The sequence below is a fragment of the Trachemys scripta genome, chromosome 1 (assembly GCF_013100865.1).
Source record: "Trachemys scripta elegans isolate TJP31775 chromosome 1, CAS_Tse_1.0, whole genome shotgun sequence".
In the NCBI taxonomy this organism is placed as follows: Eukaryota; Metazoa; Chordata; order Testudines; family Emydidae; genus Trachemys; species Trachemys scripta.
This window is the reverse complement of record NC_048298.1, coordinates 117132145-117150258: the sequence shown is the minus strand read 5'-3', so window position 1 is coordinate 117150258 and position 18114 is coordinate 117132145. Positions and strand designations below refer to the sequence as shown.

Genomic DNA, 18114 nt, shown 5'->3' with positions numbered 1-18114 from the left:
TCGGCCAAACCTGTGGTCGCAGCAGGTAAACAAAACCGGCCCGGCCCACCAGGGTTCTTACCTGGTGGGCCGGGCCTAAGGTTGCCGATCCCTGCCTTATGCCATCCAGATCCTTTATTGTCTGTTTTTTCATCATACATTCTCTTTGATGACCCTGCTAAAAATAAACAAATGACAAAAGTGGATGTTCCCTTTATTATTATGGATGACTTATATAGTGCCATGAATTTACATAGCGTAGATCTAATTTACCAAAGCTTTCATTTCTGTTATTTTTCCTTGACAGCTGTTAACAATACCTATAAATTATGACCTACCCATCCCCACTTAGAAGCCCAAGAGTAAATTTTTCAAAAATATCTTAGGAGCCTAAGTCTTATTGAAAGTCAATGGGACTTAGGCTCCTAAATTGCTTCCTCACATTTGAAAATTTGGCTACCCCAACTCTAATATTGTCTTTCCTTCCTTCTGATTCATCTGTTCTTCTGCTGTACACAACCCAGATTGGATTAGAACCAGATGTTTAGAACTAGAAGTTTATGATAACTAGTGCACCCGTTTAGTTCTCAACACTCAAATCAATGTTCCTTTCTGTGGATCACTAACCACACTTTCTGACATTATAACACTCGACATACCATACCTTCTTTGCAATACAGGATCACAGAATTAAGGGCCAAGTTCTGACACTCTTCACTCTTGCCCCATAAAACAGCTGCAAATGAATTCTGCAAAACCAGCAATATTTTGGTCCATGATAGCTGCCTTCACAGATTACTTGTGGCAGTTGTGGAATAAATTTGAGCAGAGGAAGGCATACAGGGCTGTGGGAAAGACAGGTAATCCATTCTAAAATTCACAGAGCATTCCCCTGGCTTGTAAATATTACCCAGAAAAATCTCTTCCCACTGGCCTGCAGCGATACTACTTCACAGCCTTTGGAGGAGACAGTGAACAGCAGTTCTACCCTTTAGTTCTCCTCCTGGTCACAGCTCTTCATTTGTAACTATAGTCCAATGGTATAATTTCCACTTTTTTGTTTTAAATAATTTCAAAGATGTACATTGTGTTAAAATATCTTCTGTTTTCCAGGGGGTTTTCTTCTAAAAATTAGGCCCTTACTTTGATGCTCTACCTGAACGGGCATAGCCCAGAGATTGGGACACAGAAACAAGAACCACATCAGCTGATTTGTTTCTATGGCAACCAAGTTATTGATCTGTCCCAAGGTCATCTCTCCCATGGACAAGTTAGACGTGGAAAGCCTCAGGATCTTATTGTATATCATTGCCTGGAGAGAGGAATAAAGTACAGTATATAAAGTTACAATAGCAACCAGACATTGCAAATGTCAGTATCAGAGATTGTCCAGTCACCCAGTTCCCAAACAGAGAGAGAGAGAGATTTTTGAAAATAGAGGTTAAATAGTAGAATTATTGCCTCAATTTTTTTGTTACTTCTGCAGCCATTACAAGCAGTCCCACTGGGTCAAACATCTCCATGGTGTGACTACACAGACCTCATTCAGCAGCAATGAATTTGGCCTGATGGCACTGTTCTTCCGAGCAAGGGCTGCAGGAGTGGTGCTCATATGAGATCAATAACATAACAAAAATGACAACAGAATGTAGAGAATAGGGATATGGGACAAGAAGGAATACAGCTTATTTTTGATGAAAAAATATAAATAAAGCTTAACATAAGTTCAGACAAATCTAAAATTAAGAGCAATTACAGTAACTGGCAGGTAGAAACCCTGTAATTATAAAATGAATTTCTATTATGTTTTCTATTAAGTTTTCAAGCAGTAAACAGTAAATAAAGGCAAGCTAGGCTGAAAGTGACCTGGTGGAGAGCATTTTATATAGCCAAACAGGAGACCTGAGTTCAGGAGAGATTTTGGGACTAGACTCCCAGAGCAGAATATAGGGTTTGGAGTAAAACAAAGGTTTTCAGTCTACAGCAGAGGCAGTTTAAAACTAGCAGGGCTCAGAGCTGCAAAAGCTTTAAGCTCCAGAAGATATTGTGGTACCAATCCTCAGCTGTGGTTAAACACCACCCAGATAAAGGACAAGATAAGCGAAAGAATAAAATGTGAAGCCATCACTAGGGCATTTTACAGCATGCCGATCTCAGAAACAACATCTTACTCACCAGTAAGGCACCTCGCAGGTTGATGCCGGTTTCTATGGTAACATAATAGGAAGCCTGCAGAAACGTCCTCTGCAGGATAAGGGCCAGGAAGAGAAGAACTGCTAGGACATAAGCATTTTTGAGAAAATCCTGTGAGGAGAGGTATGAAGTTGATGTCTCGTTAGACTAAAAAGAAAGAGAGAAAAGAAAAGTTTTTTAGACAACTATATGTTGGAAAGATGCTCTGTTATTTGGACATTGGAAATCAGAAGATTGTTTTCACAATGGCACAATAGGATTAATAATACTGTAGCAAAGCCATGACTACCTATAAAACCACAGTTCTGACTATGTTGCATACTAGGACCACTTAGAACTTCTTTGCAACCATAGGGATAGAACCCAGATGCTCCTGTTCCAAAAGTACCCAGGCATTTAACATGTGTGCTGAAGGAGGACTGCTCTTAGCAGAATAGAGACTATGAAAGACAGTTCTGATTCCAAACTGAGGGCAGCAGTTCAATTACACATTCAGGCAGTTCATTGCAATGCCTAGCACCACTGATAGATAAAGCCAGAATACTGAGGTCCAAGATCCTGGCACTCAGGGTCACACCTGCCTTCATGCTGAATGAATTGGTTGTTGATCTGCTTCTTGGGCCAGAGAACAGGTATAGGGAGATGAGCACCAAATCAGCATGCTCAACACAAAGGCAGTGTTGTCAGCTCTTGAAATTTTATCATGGGTCTCATGACATTTGGTGCTTTTCTTAAATTCTTCAAATTCTCCAGGTCTTCAAAATTTTGTGCAAAAAAGTGCTTGCATTTTTCACTGAAAAATCAAAACATTTGAAATGTTTTCAACTGGCTCTAGTGGCTTCCTTTTTCTCCCCTTCCTCCAGAGCAGAGATAATTTGCACCAGCCTTAGTCCTGGCATGGATCATGTCCGCCTCTGCGCCTCCCTAGCTGCATCGGCTGGTGCACTGGGGAAAGGAAGAGCCAAAGCTCCCCCAGCCTGCTTGCCTCCAACCCTCTTCTGTGGGAGGGGAAGTAGCATCCCTACAAGGGCTGCTTCCCTCCTCCTCTACACTGTGATCCACGATGTGGGTAGGCCATGCCAGGGAGTAAGGGAGTGCCTTACACCACCTTTTGCCTTCCATGAGCAAGTATGTACCACAGAATACACTATGGTCTTACTAGAGGGATTTATTCGGGGGGGCGTGGGACTGAGTCTGGAGTTACAGTGACAGAATCTGTAGGGCTGGAGCTGAAAAGAAAGGGCAGGGACAAATAGTTTCTTATTCCTCTGTGGAACTTGTTCTAAGTGTTCCATACCATGGGGCCCAACACTCTGACCACTGGATGAATGTACCAGGCACAGGTGACATATTTAGATTCAGCAGATTGCAAGCTTTCCTTTTATAAACACCTCAATGGATCACAGACCCATGCAGTGGCACAAAAAAAGATGGTTGAATGATAATTTTCACCCAATTTTCTTCAAACCATTAGCAACACAACTTCAATTTAAAAACAAGCATGAAGGTCTCTGACGTCTGCTGGATGTGAAACACAGGGCTTTGTCTTCTGGCAGCAATGGGCAAGTCAGGACTGGCAACATTTAGCAGAGAATCAATAACTGCACAACAGGTACCGACAGGGTTTTATTTTTCTTCTAAACCCTTGGTTTCATTAAGTGAATTACATTGTTCATAGGGGTTGGGTTGACAGTCCTGGAGACTCAGGCCTTTTAATTATCCATATCCCAGATACAGCACAGGCAAACAGCAGTGCAAGCTTTCTTGTACTATCCCACCAATGCACATCCTAGGAGGTAACAGAGTAGTTTATTCACCAGGCCCATTTTGCCCTTGACATCTCTGCTGTGTGTGGATGATATTTTCTTGGCTGAAGACACCTACCCACTAGAAATAGGAACTCATTTCACATAGACCACATAGCAGCCGACAGAAGATAACTTTTATTATCTTGGGATGGTTATTGATATTTTATGTGTATTTTATGTAATTAATTTCCTTCCAGGAATACAAAATAAGCAAATAAAGTCTAAACCTACAATCTGACTGTTAGAGTTGGAGGAACCATTCCGAATAATAAAAGAATAGGTCTGCTGAGCCTTCATCACGCATGGGACGTGAATGCCTCATGAGGATGAAAAGACTTTTCTTTAACTCATTTTGTTTGCATTTTCCCATTTTCATGCTTTTCTGTGCTGCTCGGTTTCAGCCAGGAAGGGAAGTGAATGTACCAAAATACTGCGAGGAAAGCTGTTCTTGTGGTATTTCTGATCCAATGGAAGCACGATGTCCTGGAACTGTGACAAAAAGCCTGTTCTCATGAAATTTCCATTCTGATTTCCAGATGAAAGAGGTTTGGAAAAGTATGAATCCAGACCATATCTCCAGACCCTTTAAGGTTCTCTCGTCACTCATGATTATTGTGCTCTGCTATTAGATTGCAGGCAAGAAGTACTCTGCTCTGCCCATGCTGGCTTATTTCAGTCCCCCCATCCACACCCCATCGCATACCCATTCCCTTGACATATGCAGTTTCTCACCAAAAGGGAGGAGGATTTTGTGGTTACAGCACTGACTGACACCTGAGAGATGGGAGTTCAATTCCCAACTCTACCACAGGCTGCCTGTATGACCTTGACCAATCTATTGAGGGCCAGATTTTCAAATGTATTTAGACATTGAAAGATGCATATAGATGCCTCATGATATTTTCAGAACTGCCTAAGCACATTTGGCACCTAAGTTCCATTGAAGTCAATGGGAGTTAGGCACCTAACCTACTTATACACTTTTGAGAATTCCACTAGGTGCCTATCTGCATCTTTAGGAATGTAAATACCTTTGAAAAGTTAGCTCTTAATTTCTATCTGTGCCTCGGTTCTCTATATGTACAATGGGGACAATAATACTGTCCTACCTCAAGAGGGGATGTGTTGATAAATGAATTAATGTTTGGGATGTTCTCAGATAAGAGGATGATGGGAGGGATAGGAATAAGAGCTTAATTAAAATTGGTAGAGAATTTAAAAGAGAAACAAAATGGCAAGGGCAACGGGGAGTAAGTTTATCAAAATCCATTAATTAAAAGTAACTGCGTTTTGAAAGCAGGCCAAGAGTCACTGCGCCAATCTGACTTCTCTGGCAGAGGTTTCAAGTTCTCCATTTATTCTGAGTTACCCTTAAATTCCCAAGCTTCAAAAGATGTTTGCCCCAGACAGCATTAATTAAAATGACAGAAAACGAATACATTTAAAAGAGCACAGAGAATGAAAATGGGTAAAGACCTGTGGTTTCCCAAATTTAAGAGCTAAAGGTTATCACTTCCAAAGGGAAACACCCCGTTCTTTGATTGTGCAATAAAACCAGAATTTAAGGATCTAAGGAAGAAAATGTACTTCGACTTTTGACTCTGTGGCTCTGATCCAATGCATTAAGGTTCAGTGAGGACAAAGAGCTTTATTTAATAGCTTTTCCACTCTTGCAGTGACTAAATGACAGTCTGATGCAAAACACAAAGTACCAGTCAAAAGATATCATCATGGCTGAAAGAAGGCTGAAGGAACTGGGAAGGCTGAAAGAACTGGGTTTGTTTAGTTTGGAAAAGAGAAGACTGAGAGGGGACATGATAGCAGTTTTCAGGTATCTAAAAGGGTGTCATAAGGAAGAGGGAGAAAACTTGTTCACCTTAGCCTCTAAGGATAGAACAAGAAGCAATGGGCTTAAACTGCAGCAAGGGAGGTTTAGGTTGGACATTAGGAAAAAGTTCCTAACTGTCAGGGTGCTTAAACACTGAAATAAATTGCCTAGGGAGGTTGTGGAATCGCCATCTCCAGAGATATTTAAGAGTAGGTTAGATAAATGTGTATCAGGGATGGTCTAGACAGTATTTGGTCCTGCCATGAGGGCAGGGGACTGGACTCGATGACCTCTCGAGATCCCTTCCAGTCCTAGAATCTATGAATCTATGGTTATACAGCCCAGGAGCAAATGTTTGAGATGAAGTGATGACAATCAAAGGGTATGTTTTAAAGGGAAAATATTATTCCATTACACCTCCATTTTGCCCATCCAAATTCTAAACACAGACTGTGCAAAGTCTTCCGTCCATCTCTTCTACTACCAGTTAATAAGTAATTCTTTTCTTAAAGAAATCTATCCTTACCTTTCACTAATTTTCTGGTAGTTGCTATTTGACAGACACTTGCTTTATGATAGCTATATGATAGCAATTGTTCTATAGAATATATTCATACAGCATTCACAGTGACAATTGAAATTAGATGGGAGCTACCAGGCAAATAGACATTTGCCCTTCTATAGCTTTTCAGCAGGTATAATAAAATACTTTGCACTGTCATAGTCTTCCATCCAAGGATCTCATAATATACACAACAATTAATGAATTATGCCTCAAGCTAATATGAGATGAATAAATACGATTATCCCCATTTTATCTGTGAGGGAATTAAGGCACAGAAGTGTTAAGGGATTGGTTTTTAAATCACCCACCACTGTGAGGGCAATCAGCACCTCTGAAAATCAGACCCTAAATGGCTTGCCCAACGTGACAGAGTGCGTCAGTGGCAAAGCCAGGCTTAGAACCCAAATTTAAAGCCTATTAAACTGTCTGCTGTAACATTCATGCAAAGCAGGCATAAAAGAGGCACAAAGGTCCAGGCAGAATGAATTTGTTTTTAAAATGTGATCGAATATTTGTGTGTAATTCTTTGCAATGTTTGTCTGTCTCTAGTAATCATCCTTATCTTACCTGTGCTTTCCTAAAAATATTGTATGAGGGCTTGATGTGGATGGGAGCTTGATAGCTACCGAGTGTGGTAAAGCCCTTATCATTTATCGAGATTCATGGAACAGCGTGGCACTGGATATGCAACCAGCCCTTAACAGGAGTACTGGTTTACCAAGTCAGTAGTTACTAAGTACCTCATTTCCACAGTCTGGACAATGGCTCAACACCATTGCACCAGGCTCCATCGACCAATATACCTCCTTTTGAGTGCCACACATTTGTGCAGAAAGGGTATGGACACTGGTGCCAGCTGACCATGCTGAGCTCTGAGTGCCTTTCACTAAATGATTCGATTGCTTCCTGAACACCTGCTCCGCATGTTTGCACACATCACCAGGTGTATCTCCCCTCTACAACATGTAAAGGTTTGTATAATCAAGTCCTTCCACTCCCTTTAGTTTTCTGTCTCATGCAGAATTCAAGTCATGTAGTCTAACACTGTGGATATAACAGGAATTTCCTCTTCTAGTCCCACAAGCATTTTATCTAACCTACTCTTACAAGCTTCTAGTAGCTCCCCCTCAGCTACTTATCCAGGAGGTTGGACAGAGCCAGACATTAGCAGAGCAGTATAGGGAAGCTTGCATTGCCACTGCCTATGCTGTGTTTATACTGTGACAACAGAGAACTTCAACTTCCAAGGCTGATAATCTTCAACAAACACCCGTTTCACTTGAAAGAAATAATGAAAGAAACAAAACGGTAATCGTGCACCAATAAGAATGCATAGTCAAAAATACAGAAAGCCTCACATGTATCAAAAACTGATACCAAACAAATTATTTTAATCAATGTTGTCAACTTACTTTTCCAGTTGTGTCTGTACGATTTTGTAAGCTCTCGACTATGCCAGAAATGCATAATGGCCCAGCAAAACCCAACAGGTCAGCCAAGTAACGGAAGGTGCTGCTGAGAAGGATTGGCCGTCCAAAAGCCCTGTACATTGCTAACCATATCGAGGGAATCTTATTCGGCTGGTTTGCCACCTTTTTCTGGAAAACAAAGGAATCAGTGCACCAAGAATTAGTCTCATTGGCAGCTTATGGCAGCTTCCATTTTATTGCTCTCATGCCTGGTTGGATGCCCAAGTGTTTCATGGAGGGGTTAGATTACATTATACATTATACATTAGATTAGGTAGACAGACAAAATAGACAGTTTGATAGATTTTCAAATTATCTTCACAACAAACTCACCCCAAAACACATCGATCTTGCTTATTATGTTTTCCCCCCCAAAGTCATAACACTATTCTGCTTCTATGAATAGTCAGATGTAACCACAGACTGCTATTGATCATTGTCATTTGTATAATTCATTGAAGGTCTGATCCATCAAATCCTTGCTCATGTGAGATCAATGGTATTTGAAAGAGTAGAGATTATTGACATGAGAAAGGGGTTACAGGATCAGACCCAGAAAAATATGGACAACCATCCTCCAGTATGTAACACATTGAACTGTCCATCTCCTGATGTCTTCAACTCAAGAATGGATGCATTTCTAGAAGATGTTCTTTAGCCAAACACAAATTATGCTTTAGTCACATACAAGTTACTGGGCTCAATTCAGGGGTAACTGGATGAAATGTAATGGCCTGTGATATACAGGAGGTCTGACTGGATGATCTGATGGTCTCGTCTGACATCAAACTCTACAAAACTATGAACCATCATTCCAAAGCACCATCTTCAAATATATGCATGTGGCCAGTTTGAGGCTATATGATAGATTTGAAAATACTTTGATCTATGGAGGAAAGAGTTTGATTTAGTGGATCTGTATCCCGCAGAGCATTTCTGCATGGTCCAGGCAGTTGCTTCTCACAAACTACAAAAGCTTATTACAACAATCTATAACCCACTAACAACTCCCACACACACCCCTCAAACTGCTTCCCCACTTCCTTTCCTCCTTATCACTGCAGGGATGTTAACGGGCCACTTCACCTTGAATCATCCCTTGAAACATATGTTAACTAATTATGCTAAACAATCTGTTCCACCTTGTATGTAGCTGTGACAATCTGAGTAAGTTTCCCAGACTTGAAGAAGAGCTCTGTGTAAGCTCAAAAGCTTGTCTCTCTCACCAACAGAAGTTGATCCAGTAAAAGATATTACTTCACCCGCCTTGTCTCTCTAAAAATGCAGCTGTCATTCTTCAAGAAGCACTGGTGCCTGCACGTTGTAACCCTGGCCAGGCCTTTTGTGAGTGAGTAAATAAACAAAAACAAGTATGTCTCAGCACTCTGCACGGCCACCTCATGTGTTTTTCCCCCTAGGTTTTTCTTTGGCACAAATTCAGCAGTGGTATAATATGTGGACAGTGTCAAAAAAGAAGAGGTAGCAAACATATGGGAGGGTAGAACCTAACTGGAAAGTGACCTAGGGAGATTAGAGCAGGGAGCCACAGGCAACGAGGAAAAATTCAGTACTGATAGCACAGGGAGGGGGCATAACCAAGTAGTTAGGCTTATTACATTAGGGCTAGTTTATTTCTAGCTCCTCTTATTAATAATTATATTTTGATGTAGGGAAGGATAGTAACTGTAGCAGAGAAGCTGTTTGGCATTCAGCTGTTAGAGGCCAGATTTTTAAAGGTATTTAGGCATTAAAGATACAGAGAGGTACCTTGTGGGATTTTAAAAGTGTCTAACTTCCACTGAGGTCAATGGGAATTAGTCACCTAGGGGCTTTGGCAGATCCCTTTTAGGTGCCTCTCTGCATCTTTAAACATCTAAGGGCATGTCTACACTACAAAGTTAAGTCACCTATATTTAAGTCGACATCCAGCCACTGCAGTAATTAAGTCAGGCGGGCGTGTCCACACCATGCTCATTGTGTTGGTGGAGTGTGTCCTCACTAGCAACGCTTGGATCAGTGCACAGAGCAGTACACCACAGGTAGCTATCCCACAGTGCACCTAGCTGCAGGGGGTTTTGGGATGCCTTGCAATGGGATCAAAACAGTGTCATGGGGGGGATGGGAACATGGCTTCGACTGCCCATGATGCAGTTTTATGCCCCCTCCCTGATATCAATGGCAAACAATCCATGTTTTTTCGTGCCTCTTTTTGAAAGCCTGGCTTAGCCACACATACGCCATAGCCCTCTAAGCAGGGACCCCACCCAGCTTTGTACTCTTGTTGGGGGCATTACAAACACCTCGTGCCTTATCCTGCAGTATTTCCGGAGCCAAGACAGGAGCCACCATGCAGAACATTGCGATGTCATTCAAGCAGCCCTGCTGCAAGCCATAGAACAAAACAATTCTCAGTTGCTGCTGGCAGCCATGCAGCGGCTGAACACAGTGGAGCGCCCTTTCTGGTCCCAGGAAACAAGCACTGACGGGTGGGATCGCATTGTTATACAGCTATGGGATGATGAGCAGTGGCTGCAGAACTTTCGAATGTGGAAGGCCATTTTCCAGGAAATTTGTGCAGAGCTTTCCCCAGCTCTGAGGTACAGCAACACTAAAATGAGGCCTGCTCTGACAGTGGAGAAGTGAGTGGCAATCGCTCTGTGGAAGCTTGAAATGCCAGACTACTACCAGTCAGTTGGGAATCAATTCGGAGTTGGTAAATCCACTGGGGGACCTGTTGTGATCCAAATGTGCAGGGCCATTAATCGACCTCTGCTTAAAAAGGTAGTAACTCTGGGCAGCGTGCAGGACATAGTGGATGGTTTTGCCACGATGGGGTTCCCTAACTGTGGTGGGGCGATAGATGGCACGCATATCCCAATCTTTGCACCAGACCACCGTGCCAAAGAGTACATAAACCGAAAGGGATACTTTTCAATGGTGTTGCAAGTGTTGGTGGATCACAGGGGGTGTTTCACCAACATCAGTGTGGGATGGTCAGGAAAGGTGCAATCAGAGACTTTCTTTCCAGATTTCAAAATAACCACTGATGATGTTGAAATGCCAATAGGATCCTGGGAGACCCAGGCTATCCCTTGCTCACATGGCTCATGAAGCTGTATACCAGCCATCTCGACAGCAGTAAGGAGCGATTCAACAATAGGCTGAGCAAGTGCAGAATGGTGGTGGAATGTGCCTTTGGATATTTAAAGGGTCGCTGGTGTAGTTTGTTTACTAGATTAGACCTCATTAGATCTAGATATTTATCTAGATAATTAGATAACACCATTGTTATCAGTGTGTGCTGGGTGCTCCATAACATCTCAGAGGGAAAGGAAGAGAAGTTTCTGCAGGGGTGGGATGTGGAGGTGGATAGGCTGGCAGCTAATTTTGAGCAGATAGATACCAGGGCAATAAGAAAAGCCCAGAGAGGAGCTCTGCATCTCCGGGAGGCTTTGAAAACCTGTTTCAGTAATGAGCCACAGTAATGTGCACTGCTTATCTGCATTGTGCCTTCCCATACCATCCCCTTCATTGCACCAGTTTCCCTGAACTTCTCCTTCTCCTCGTCCCCCAAACCTCTATTCTTGGAATAAACAAAGAATATTTCATTCTTGAAATGTTGACTTTTATTGCACAAACATAAAGAATCTGAAAGACCAGGAAAATAATTTAACCTTGAGCAAACGGTGTGATAAAATTGGGAAAAGAGAAACCAAGTCAGTTTGTCTGTGAAAACACAGACGTCTTGCTCATCAAAGGTCTTCAAATGGCTGTCTTTTGTTCTTAGTATCTGCCGCGGTGTTGAGTGGAAGGGATACTGTACCTTCTTTCCCCCACCCCCACCCCCGCCTCCTGGATAGTTTAGTGGAGGGGAATTGGGAACAGGTTGATGTTTGCAGGCTGTTGTGCAGGGACTGCAGAGGGAGTCTAGCCTCAAGCTGTTTTTCTTGAAGCTCAACCAGACGCCTCAAAATGGCTGATTGGTCCAGCATCCCATCCTGCATGGCATGCTCATGCTTCTGGGATGCTCTCCAGCTCTCCATGTCCAATTTTTCAGACAATGAAATCCTCCAGGCTCTGAGCTCCATACCAGCTGTTCTGGAAGCTGTGATCAGATGTTCAGCTGCGTGTGTGTGTTCTCCCTATGTGCTGCCCCAGCTCTGTGCAGACAGCTGTCACAGCAGACCTTGAGTGAACCGCCCAATGACCACAAGATCCGTTAAGGTATGAAGGTGCCAGGCCAGGTTTATTGTCGACAAAGCACAGTAATAGCACCTACCAGACTCTACGAGGATACTAAGACAAGTATGCCCATGACAATGGACGCAACTCAGTGAATGGTGGGACTTTCCATTCTCCCCTTGGCTGGACAAAGATACTTCTTTTGAGATACATCTTTATACCCTGATACAAACAAGTTAGTATTGCCTCTGACATAGTTAGTTACTGCCCCCTGACATGGCTAGTTATCACCTTGTACATGTTGGTTCAATCAAAACATCTCTATTACATACTGTCATCCTGACTTTATCTTCTAGGAGGGGTCAGTGTGTTCCTGTTATCCTTAGGGAATGTTTTTGTATCATCCTTGATATCGGAATGTTCTGGTACCACTTGATATCAAGATGTGTTTGCATGTGTACTCTATGACTAGCACTCCTTAGGAATGTGTATTTCTGCAATATCAGCCCTGTTCTTGCCAGATTCTGTGAGCAGGTCCTGCCTCAAACCAGGCCTCTGATACAAGGGCTTATGTCTCAGGATCTCTTCCTACTACTGAAGCCTTCATTATCTCATTGAACATGATACCACGCGTTCTCTTTTTCCATCTTCTAATGTGCTGTAGCCTCTCCACTGGTGTGGAGGATGTGCTGAAGGTCAAGCTTTCCACTGGGAGGTATGCAAAGCACAAGGCAACCATTGTCAGTGCATACCTGGGTCTGGTGCAAGGTTGCTATTGAAAGAAACACTCCCCTTATTACACTCAAGTATAAGCCAGAACATAATCAGAATCCCTAGCTAGTCAATGAACCAGTTTGCTGGTCCAGCCATGGTAAATATGGTCCAGCAGCATGGGCGACAGGCCTTGTGCTGCAACTTTTGGGCAACCTGCGTCAGGAGCACAGGTGGGCAGGAAGACAATGCCCCCTTTTCCTAGCAACATAGACATTGCTTTGAGACAAGGGACCAGAATTAAGCCTCCCAAATTGTGGTGTCTGTCCTTGGTGGCTCTGGGGGAGGGGATTTGCAGCCATGATAGAACACAGGAAGTCCACCACCCCTTCCCTTAATGCTGCTGGTAGCAGCCACCCTGGGCATGCAGATTCTGAAGTCAGTGACAATCTCTGCCACCCAAACCACCAGCATGCTACGGAAACTGTGACTGAGGGACCCAGAAATCATCATGGGTGGGGAACCACATGCTATATTGTTTGTGGTATGAGCATTTGTAATGAAAACTTCCCCCGTTTCCCCTAGGTGACCATAAGTGAAATCAATTTCCTGAAGGTAACAGATGTGGCATGGGAGCAGATGCTGCAAGTGTCTGGGTAAGACCTGGTCTTTATGCTGCTGTGCTGTATACCGCAATGATGCCAGCAGAGTTAATACAGGAGTGGTGTGGAAAAGTGTCCTACCATGGTGGAAGAAATAAGGCAGCCTTCCCCAGAAACCTTCTGCAAAGGATTGCAGAGTATCTTCATGAAAGTTTCCTGGAGATCTCCATGGAGGATTCCCAGGCCATCCCTGTGCACCCTCTGCATAGCTGGAGTGGCCATTGGGAAGCAGATACTCATTGTACCTCACTTTTTCTTCATATTAAAGATAAAATATAAGAGCATGTAACCCCTACAATTTGATTGTGCTGCTTGCCTTGAGCTAGAATCCAGGATGTGATGGAGTGCCTGCCAAGACTGATCAAGACCTTGGACCGCTACCCCTTCCTACTTGTCCACATGGGCACCAATGATACTGCCAAGAATGACCTTGAGCAGATCACTGCAGACTATGTGGCTCTGGGAAGGATAAAGGAGTTTGAGGCGCAAGTCATGTTCTTGTCCATCCTCCCTGTTGAAGGCAAAGGCCCAGGTAGGGACCATCGAATTGTGGAAGTAAAAACATGGTTACACAGGTGGTGTCAGAGAGAGGGCTTTGGATTCTTCGACCATGGGATGTTCCGGGAAGAAGGATTGCTAGGAAGAGATGGGATCCACCTAACGAAGAGAAGGAAGAGCATCTTCACAGGTAGGCTTGCTAATCTAGTGAGGAGGGCTTTCAACTAGGATCACCGGGGGATGGTAAATCCAGAGGTAAATGGGGAAGTGGGATACTGGGAGGAAACACAAGGAGGAGGGTACAAGACAGGAAGCCTCCTGATTCATACTGAGAAAGTAGGGCAATCGGCTAGTTATCTTAGATGCATGTACATGAACGCAAGAAATCTGGGAAACAAGCAGGAAGAATTGGAAGTCCTGGCACAATCAAGGAACTATGATTTTATTGGAATAACAGAAACTTGGGGGGGCAGTTCACATGACTGGAGCACTGTCATGGATGTGTATAAAGACTGTTCAGGAAGAACAGGTACGGGAGGAAAGGTGGAGGAGTTGCATTGTATGTAAGAGAGTGGCATGATTGCTGAAAGCTCCAGTATGAAACTGGAAAGAAGCCTGTTGAGAGTCTTTGGGTTAAGTTTAAAGGCAAGAGCAACAAGAGTGATGTTGTGGAGGGTGTGTGCTATAGACCACTGGATCAGAAGGATGAGGTAGACGAGGCTTTCTTCGGACAACTAACTGAAGTTTCCAGATCACAGGCCCTGGTTCTAATGGGGGAACTTCAATCACCCTAACATCTGCTGGGAGAGCAATACAGCAATGCACAGAAAATCCAGGAAGTTTTTGGAGAGTGTTGGGGACAACTTCCTGGTACAAGTGCTGGAGGAACCAACTAGGGGCTGTGCTCCTCTTGATCTGTTGCTTACAAATAGGGAAGAATTGGTAGGGGAAGTAGAAGTTGCCTCTTCCCCGAGCACACAGCCAGGGCCGATTGGGGGCGGGGGGAAGAGAGAAGCCGGTACAAATTACCAGGGCCCGGCAGTCCAGAAGAGGGCCCAGGGCCCAGCTTCCCTGGCTTCCACCCCCTCTCGTCAGCCCTGTTTAGCCAGTCCACCCTTGCTGGGGGGCCCCCAAAATTTTTTTCACCGGGGCCCGAACCTGCTCTCGGCAGCCCTGCACACTGCATTCCCCCTACACCCTCCTCCGTCCCAGCACTTGCCGCCATGAAACAGCTGTTTTTTCCCCACGGGTGCTCCAGCCCTGGAGCACCCACAGAGTCGGTGCCTATGCTGACTGGGATGATTTAGTTGGTGTTGGTCCTGCTTTGAGCAGGGGGTTGGACTAGATGACCTCCTGAGGTCTCTTCCAACCCTAATATTCTATGATTCTATGATTGGAATTGCATACTCACCAGAGGTGCCTTCCCTGGCATCAGGCTTGAACATGTTGTCCTACAAACAGCTGGACTGCTCTGGGGTTAAAAATGGCTCCTGGCTCTTGGGGAGAATGGATCCCCCGCTCGCCTGTCTCCCATTCTCCTCTTCCTTGTCCAGAATGTCCTCCATGTTGTTGCCTAAGGCGGCCTGGGACTCAGACTCCTGGGTGGTATCTACGCTGCATTTGGGGGTAGTGGTGGGATCGCCGCTGAGAATCTCATGCAGCTCATTGTAGAAGTTGTATGTCTGTGGTGCAGAACCAGAATGACTGTTCGCCTTCCTTGTCTTCTGATACACCTGCCGAAGTTCTTTCATTTTCACATGGCACGGCTGTGTCCCCCTGGTGTAGCCCTTCTCCCTCATGCCCAGCATGATCTTTTCATAGACATCTATGTTTCTTTGGCTGTATTAGAACTGTTCTTGCAAAGACTCTTCTTCCCACATACCAATAAGATGTACCACTTCCTGTGTACTTCCAGCTGGAGCACGTTTGGGGCGTTGAGTCGCCATGATCAGCTGAGCTGGTGAGCTCTCCATGCTGACCAAACTGGAAGTGGGAATTCAAAAGTTCCCAGGGTTTTAACAGGGGAGGGACTGTTTCTTGTGTATCTGGCTGTTATGTAGCAAAGTTAAAAACAAGCTCCAGAGTGGTCACAGAGGAGCATTGTAGGACACCTCCTGGAGGCCAAGTCTGTTGACTTACACAATGCTGCATCTTCACTGCCTCTCTGTCAACCCATCAACATCAAATTAAGCACTACACCTCTTGTTGAGGTATAGTAATTAAGTCGATGTTACAAGTGAGTTAGGTCGGTAGAAGAGACCTGGTAGTGTAGACACATCATTATTAGGTGGACGTAAGGCGTCTTCTGTCCATCTAAGTTTGTAGTGTAAACCAGGCCTAAAAGTCATTAATAAAATCTGGCCCTAGGAGGTTTGGAAGTTCACAGAATGCTGTCTAAGGGTGAAACTCTGCCCTGTGCAGAGGTACAGCACAAGGACTATGCACCATTTAAGTCACACTTAAGGACTCAAAATAGGCCTTCATGATAGGTCATGGGCTGGACCCTGTACTGGAGCTAATTTCACCCTATCGTAAGAAGTGGTCCACAACGTAAAAAAACTTGGAGAACCACTGGTTGAATGTATTCTATATCAGCAGGCAAGCATCGCTGCTGTCTTTTAGCAATAGTACCGCATAATATTCTGTACATTAAATTATTCATTAAAAACCCAACATGGTTTTTGCTGGAATACATCATTTATTGCCCAAAGAGCAAGTATAGAATGGCAATTTTGTAAATGTTAGTCATTTTTTAAAGAATTCAAAATGTTCAGCATACTAGTAACTATTGCCAGTATTACTACAAAATTCATATCCCTGCCATCACTTCTTGAAATTCATTCATTTGTACTAGGGCTCAACCCATGATACTAAATCAAATTAATATTCCAATTAAAAGTGACTAATTGTCTTCCTTTCTTTGTCCAGTCTAAGCATTTTAAAGTGATTTTAAAAGACAAAGAGAACTTTTCTCAGACTTATTTCTTCCTCTATTTTATCAGCTTGAACTTTGAGTATTACCCAAGGTAAAGCAGGCATCATTCATGCCTTCAATTTGGTTTCTAGAAAAAAATATTTAGAATGAGGTTATTAATTTATAGTATTATTACAGTGTTCTATTAAGTCAGGGGTTTTGATCTGAAATTTACTAGCAGAACAAAAAGTTACGGATTTTTTATGTAATTATGATGTCTAAAGTATTAAAGCTCTGTGCTGTTTGGAGCCTAGCTACTTGAGAAACTTCCTCCCTTCTCTATGCTCTGCTACAAAAACTGAGGTCCAGAGTGGCACTTAAGCTAACAGTTCCTGAATTCAAACATTTGAGAGATGCTTGAAGGCCCTTGACTCTAAAATTTCCTTTCCCAGTTGGTCCATCAGAGTAAGAGTCTGTTGACACTCACGGATGTTATAAAGCAGTGGTTTTCAACCTGTATTCCGCGGACTATGTCTAAAGGGTCAGTGAAATTTTGTTTTATCATAGAACAGTGGTTTTCAATCTGTGGTTGGTGGATCCCTGGGGGTCCACAGACTAAGTCTAAGATTTCCAATGGTGTCCACGCGCCCATTCAAAAATTTTTAGGGGTCCACAAATGAAAAAAGGTTGAAAACCACTGGTATAAAGGCCCTTGGCTGAGAGAATGATCCTAATTTAATCCTTATGTCTTCATTATGAACTGAATGATACATGAGGCATGCATAGCTTGAAAAAATCGACCACATGTGCAAAAAAGAACAGCAGCAAAATTTTGTCAAGATATGTGATAACGCGTTCCCACATAGAGGATCTCAGATCAAAAAGGTGGCTGTGAGATTTTGGCTGCATTTCAACATTATGGACTAGACTATTCTTGATCTGCAGTGAAATCCCCACTGACATTGATGGGAGTTGGGAGGACTCATCAAAGGGAATATAGGGCCCTAAAGACATAATTCTAATACCAGATGCATGATGTGCGTCACGGCTTGTCTTACAGTATCCAGGGTTAGAATTTGGTGTGGAATACTTTATCTTTTAAACACATTTTAAACACAGCTATAAGATAATGTATTTGAGTTTAAATATCATGCTAGCCAAAAATGTAACAAAAGATATACCAGAGTGAGTGGCTTTATTAGAGCTGGTTGAAAATTTTTTCCATCAGAAAATATTTATTCATCTGAATCTAAATGTTCCATTGAAACATGTCAGTTATGACAACATTTCATTGTGGAAAAAAAA

General features: G+C 43.2%; 1 protein-coding gene across 3 annotated transcripts in view; it reads right to left on the bottom strand.

Moving 5' to 3' along the window:
- ABCC9 (ATP binding cassette subfamily C member 9) overlaps window positions 1–18114 on the bottom strand; it is a 123794-nt gene that overhangs the window by 79438 nt on the left and 26242 nt on the right. For all 3 annotated transcript variants that reach the window (XM_034782678.1, XM_034782670.1, XM_034782687.1), the window contains exons 8-10: window positions 7786–7971; window positions 2155–2319; window positions 1136–1291 (exon numbers count right to left, since the gene is read on the bottom strand). In XM_034782678.1, coding sequence (XP_034638569.1) covers window positions 1136–1291; window positions 2155–2319; window positions 7786–7971 — 507 coding nt within the window. The remainder of the gene's footprint in view (window positions 1–1135; window positions 1292–2154; window positions 2320–7785; window positions 7972–18114) is intronic.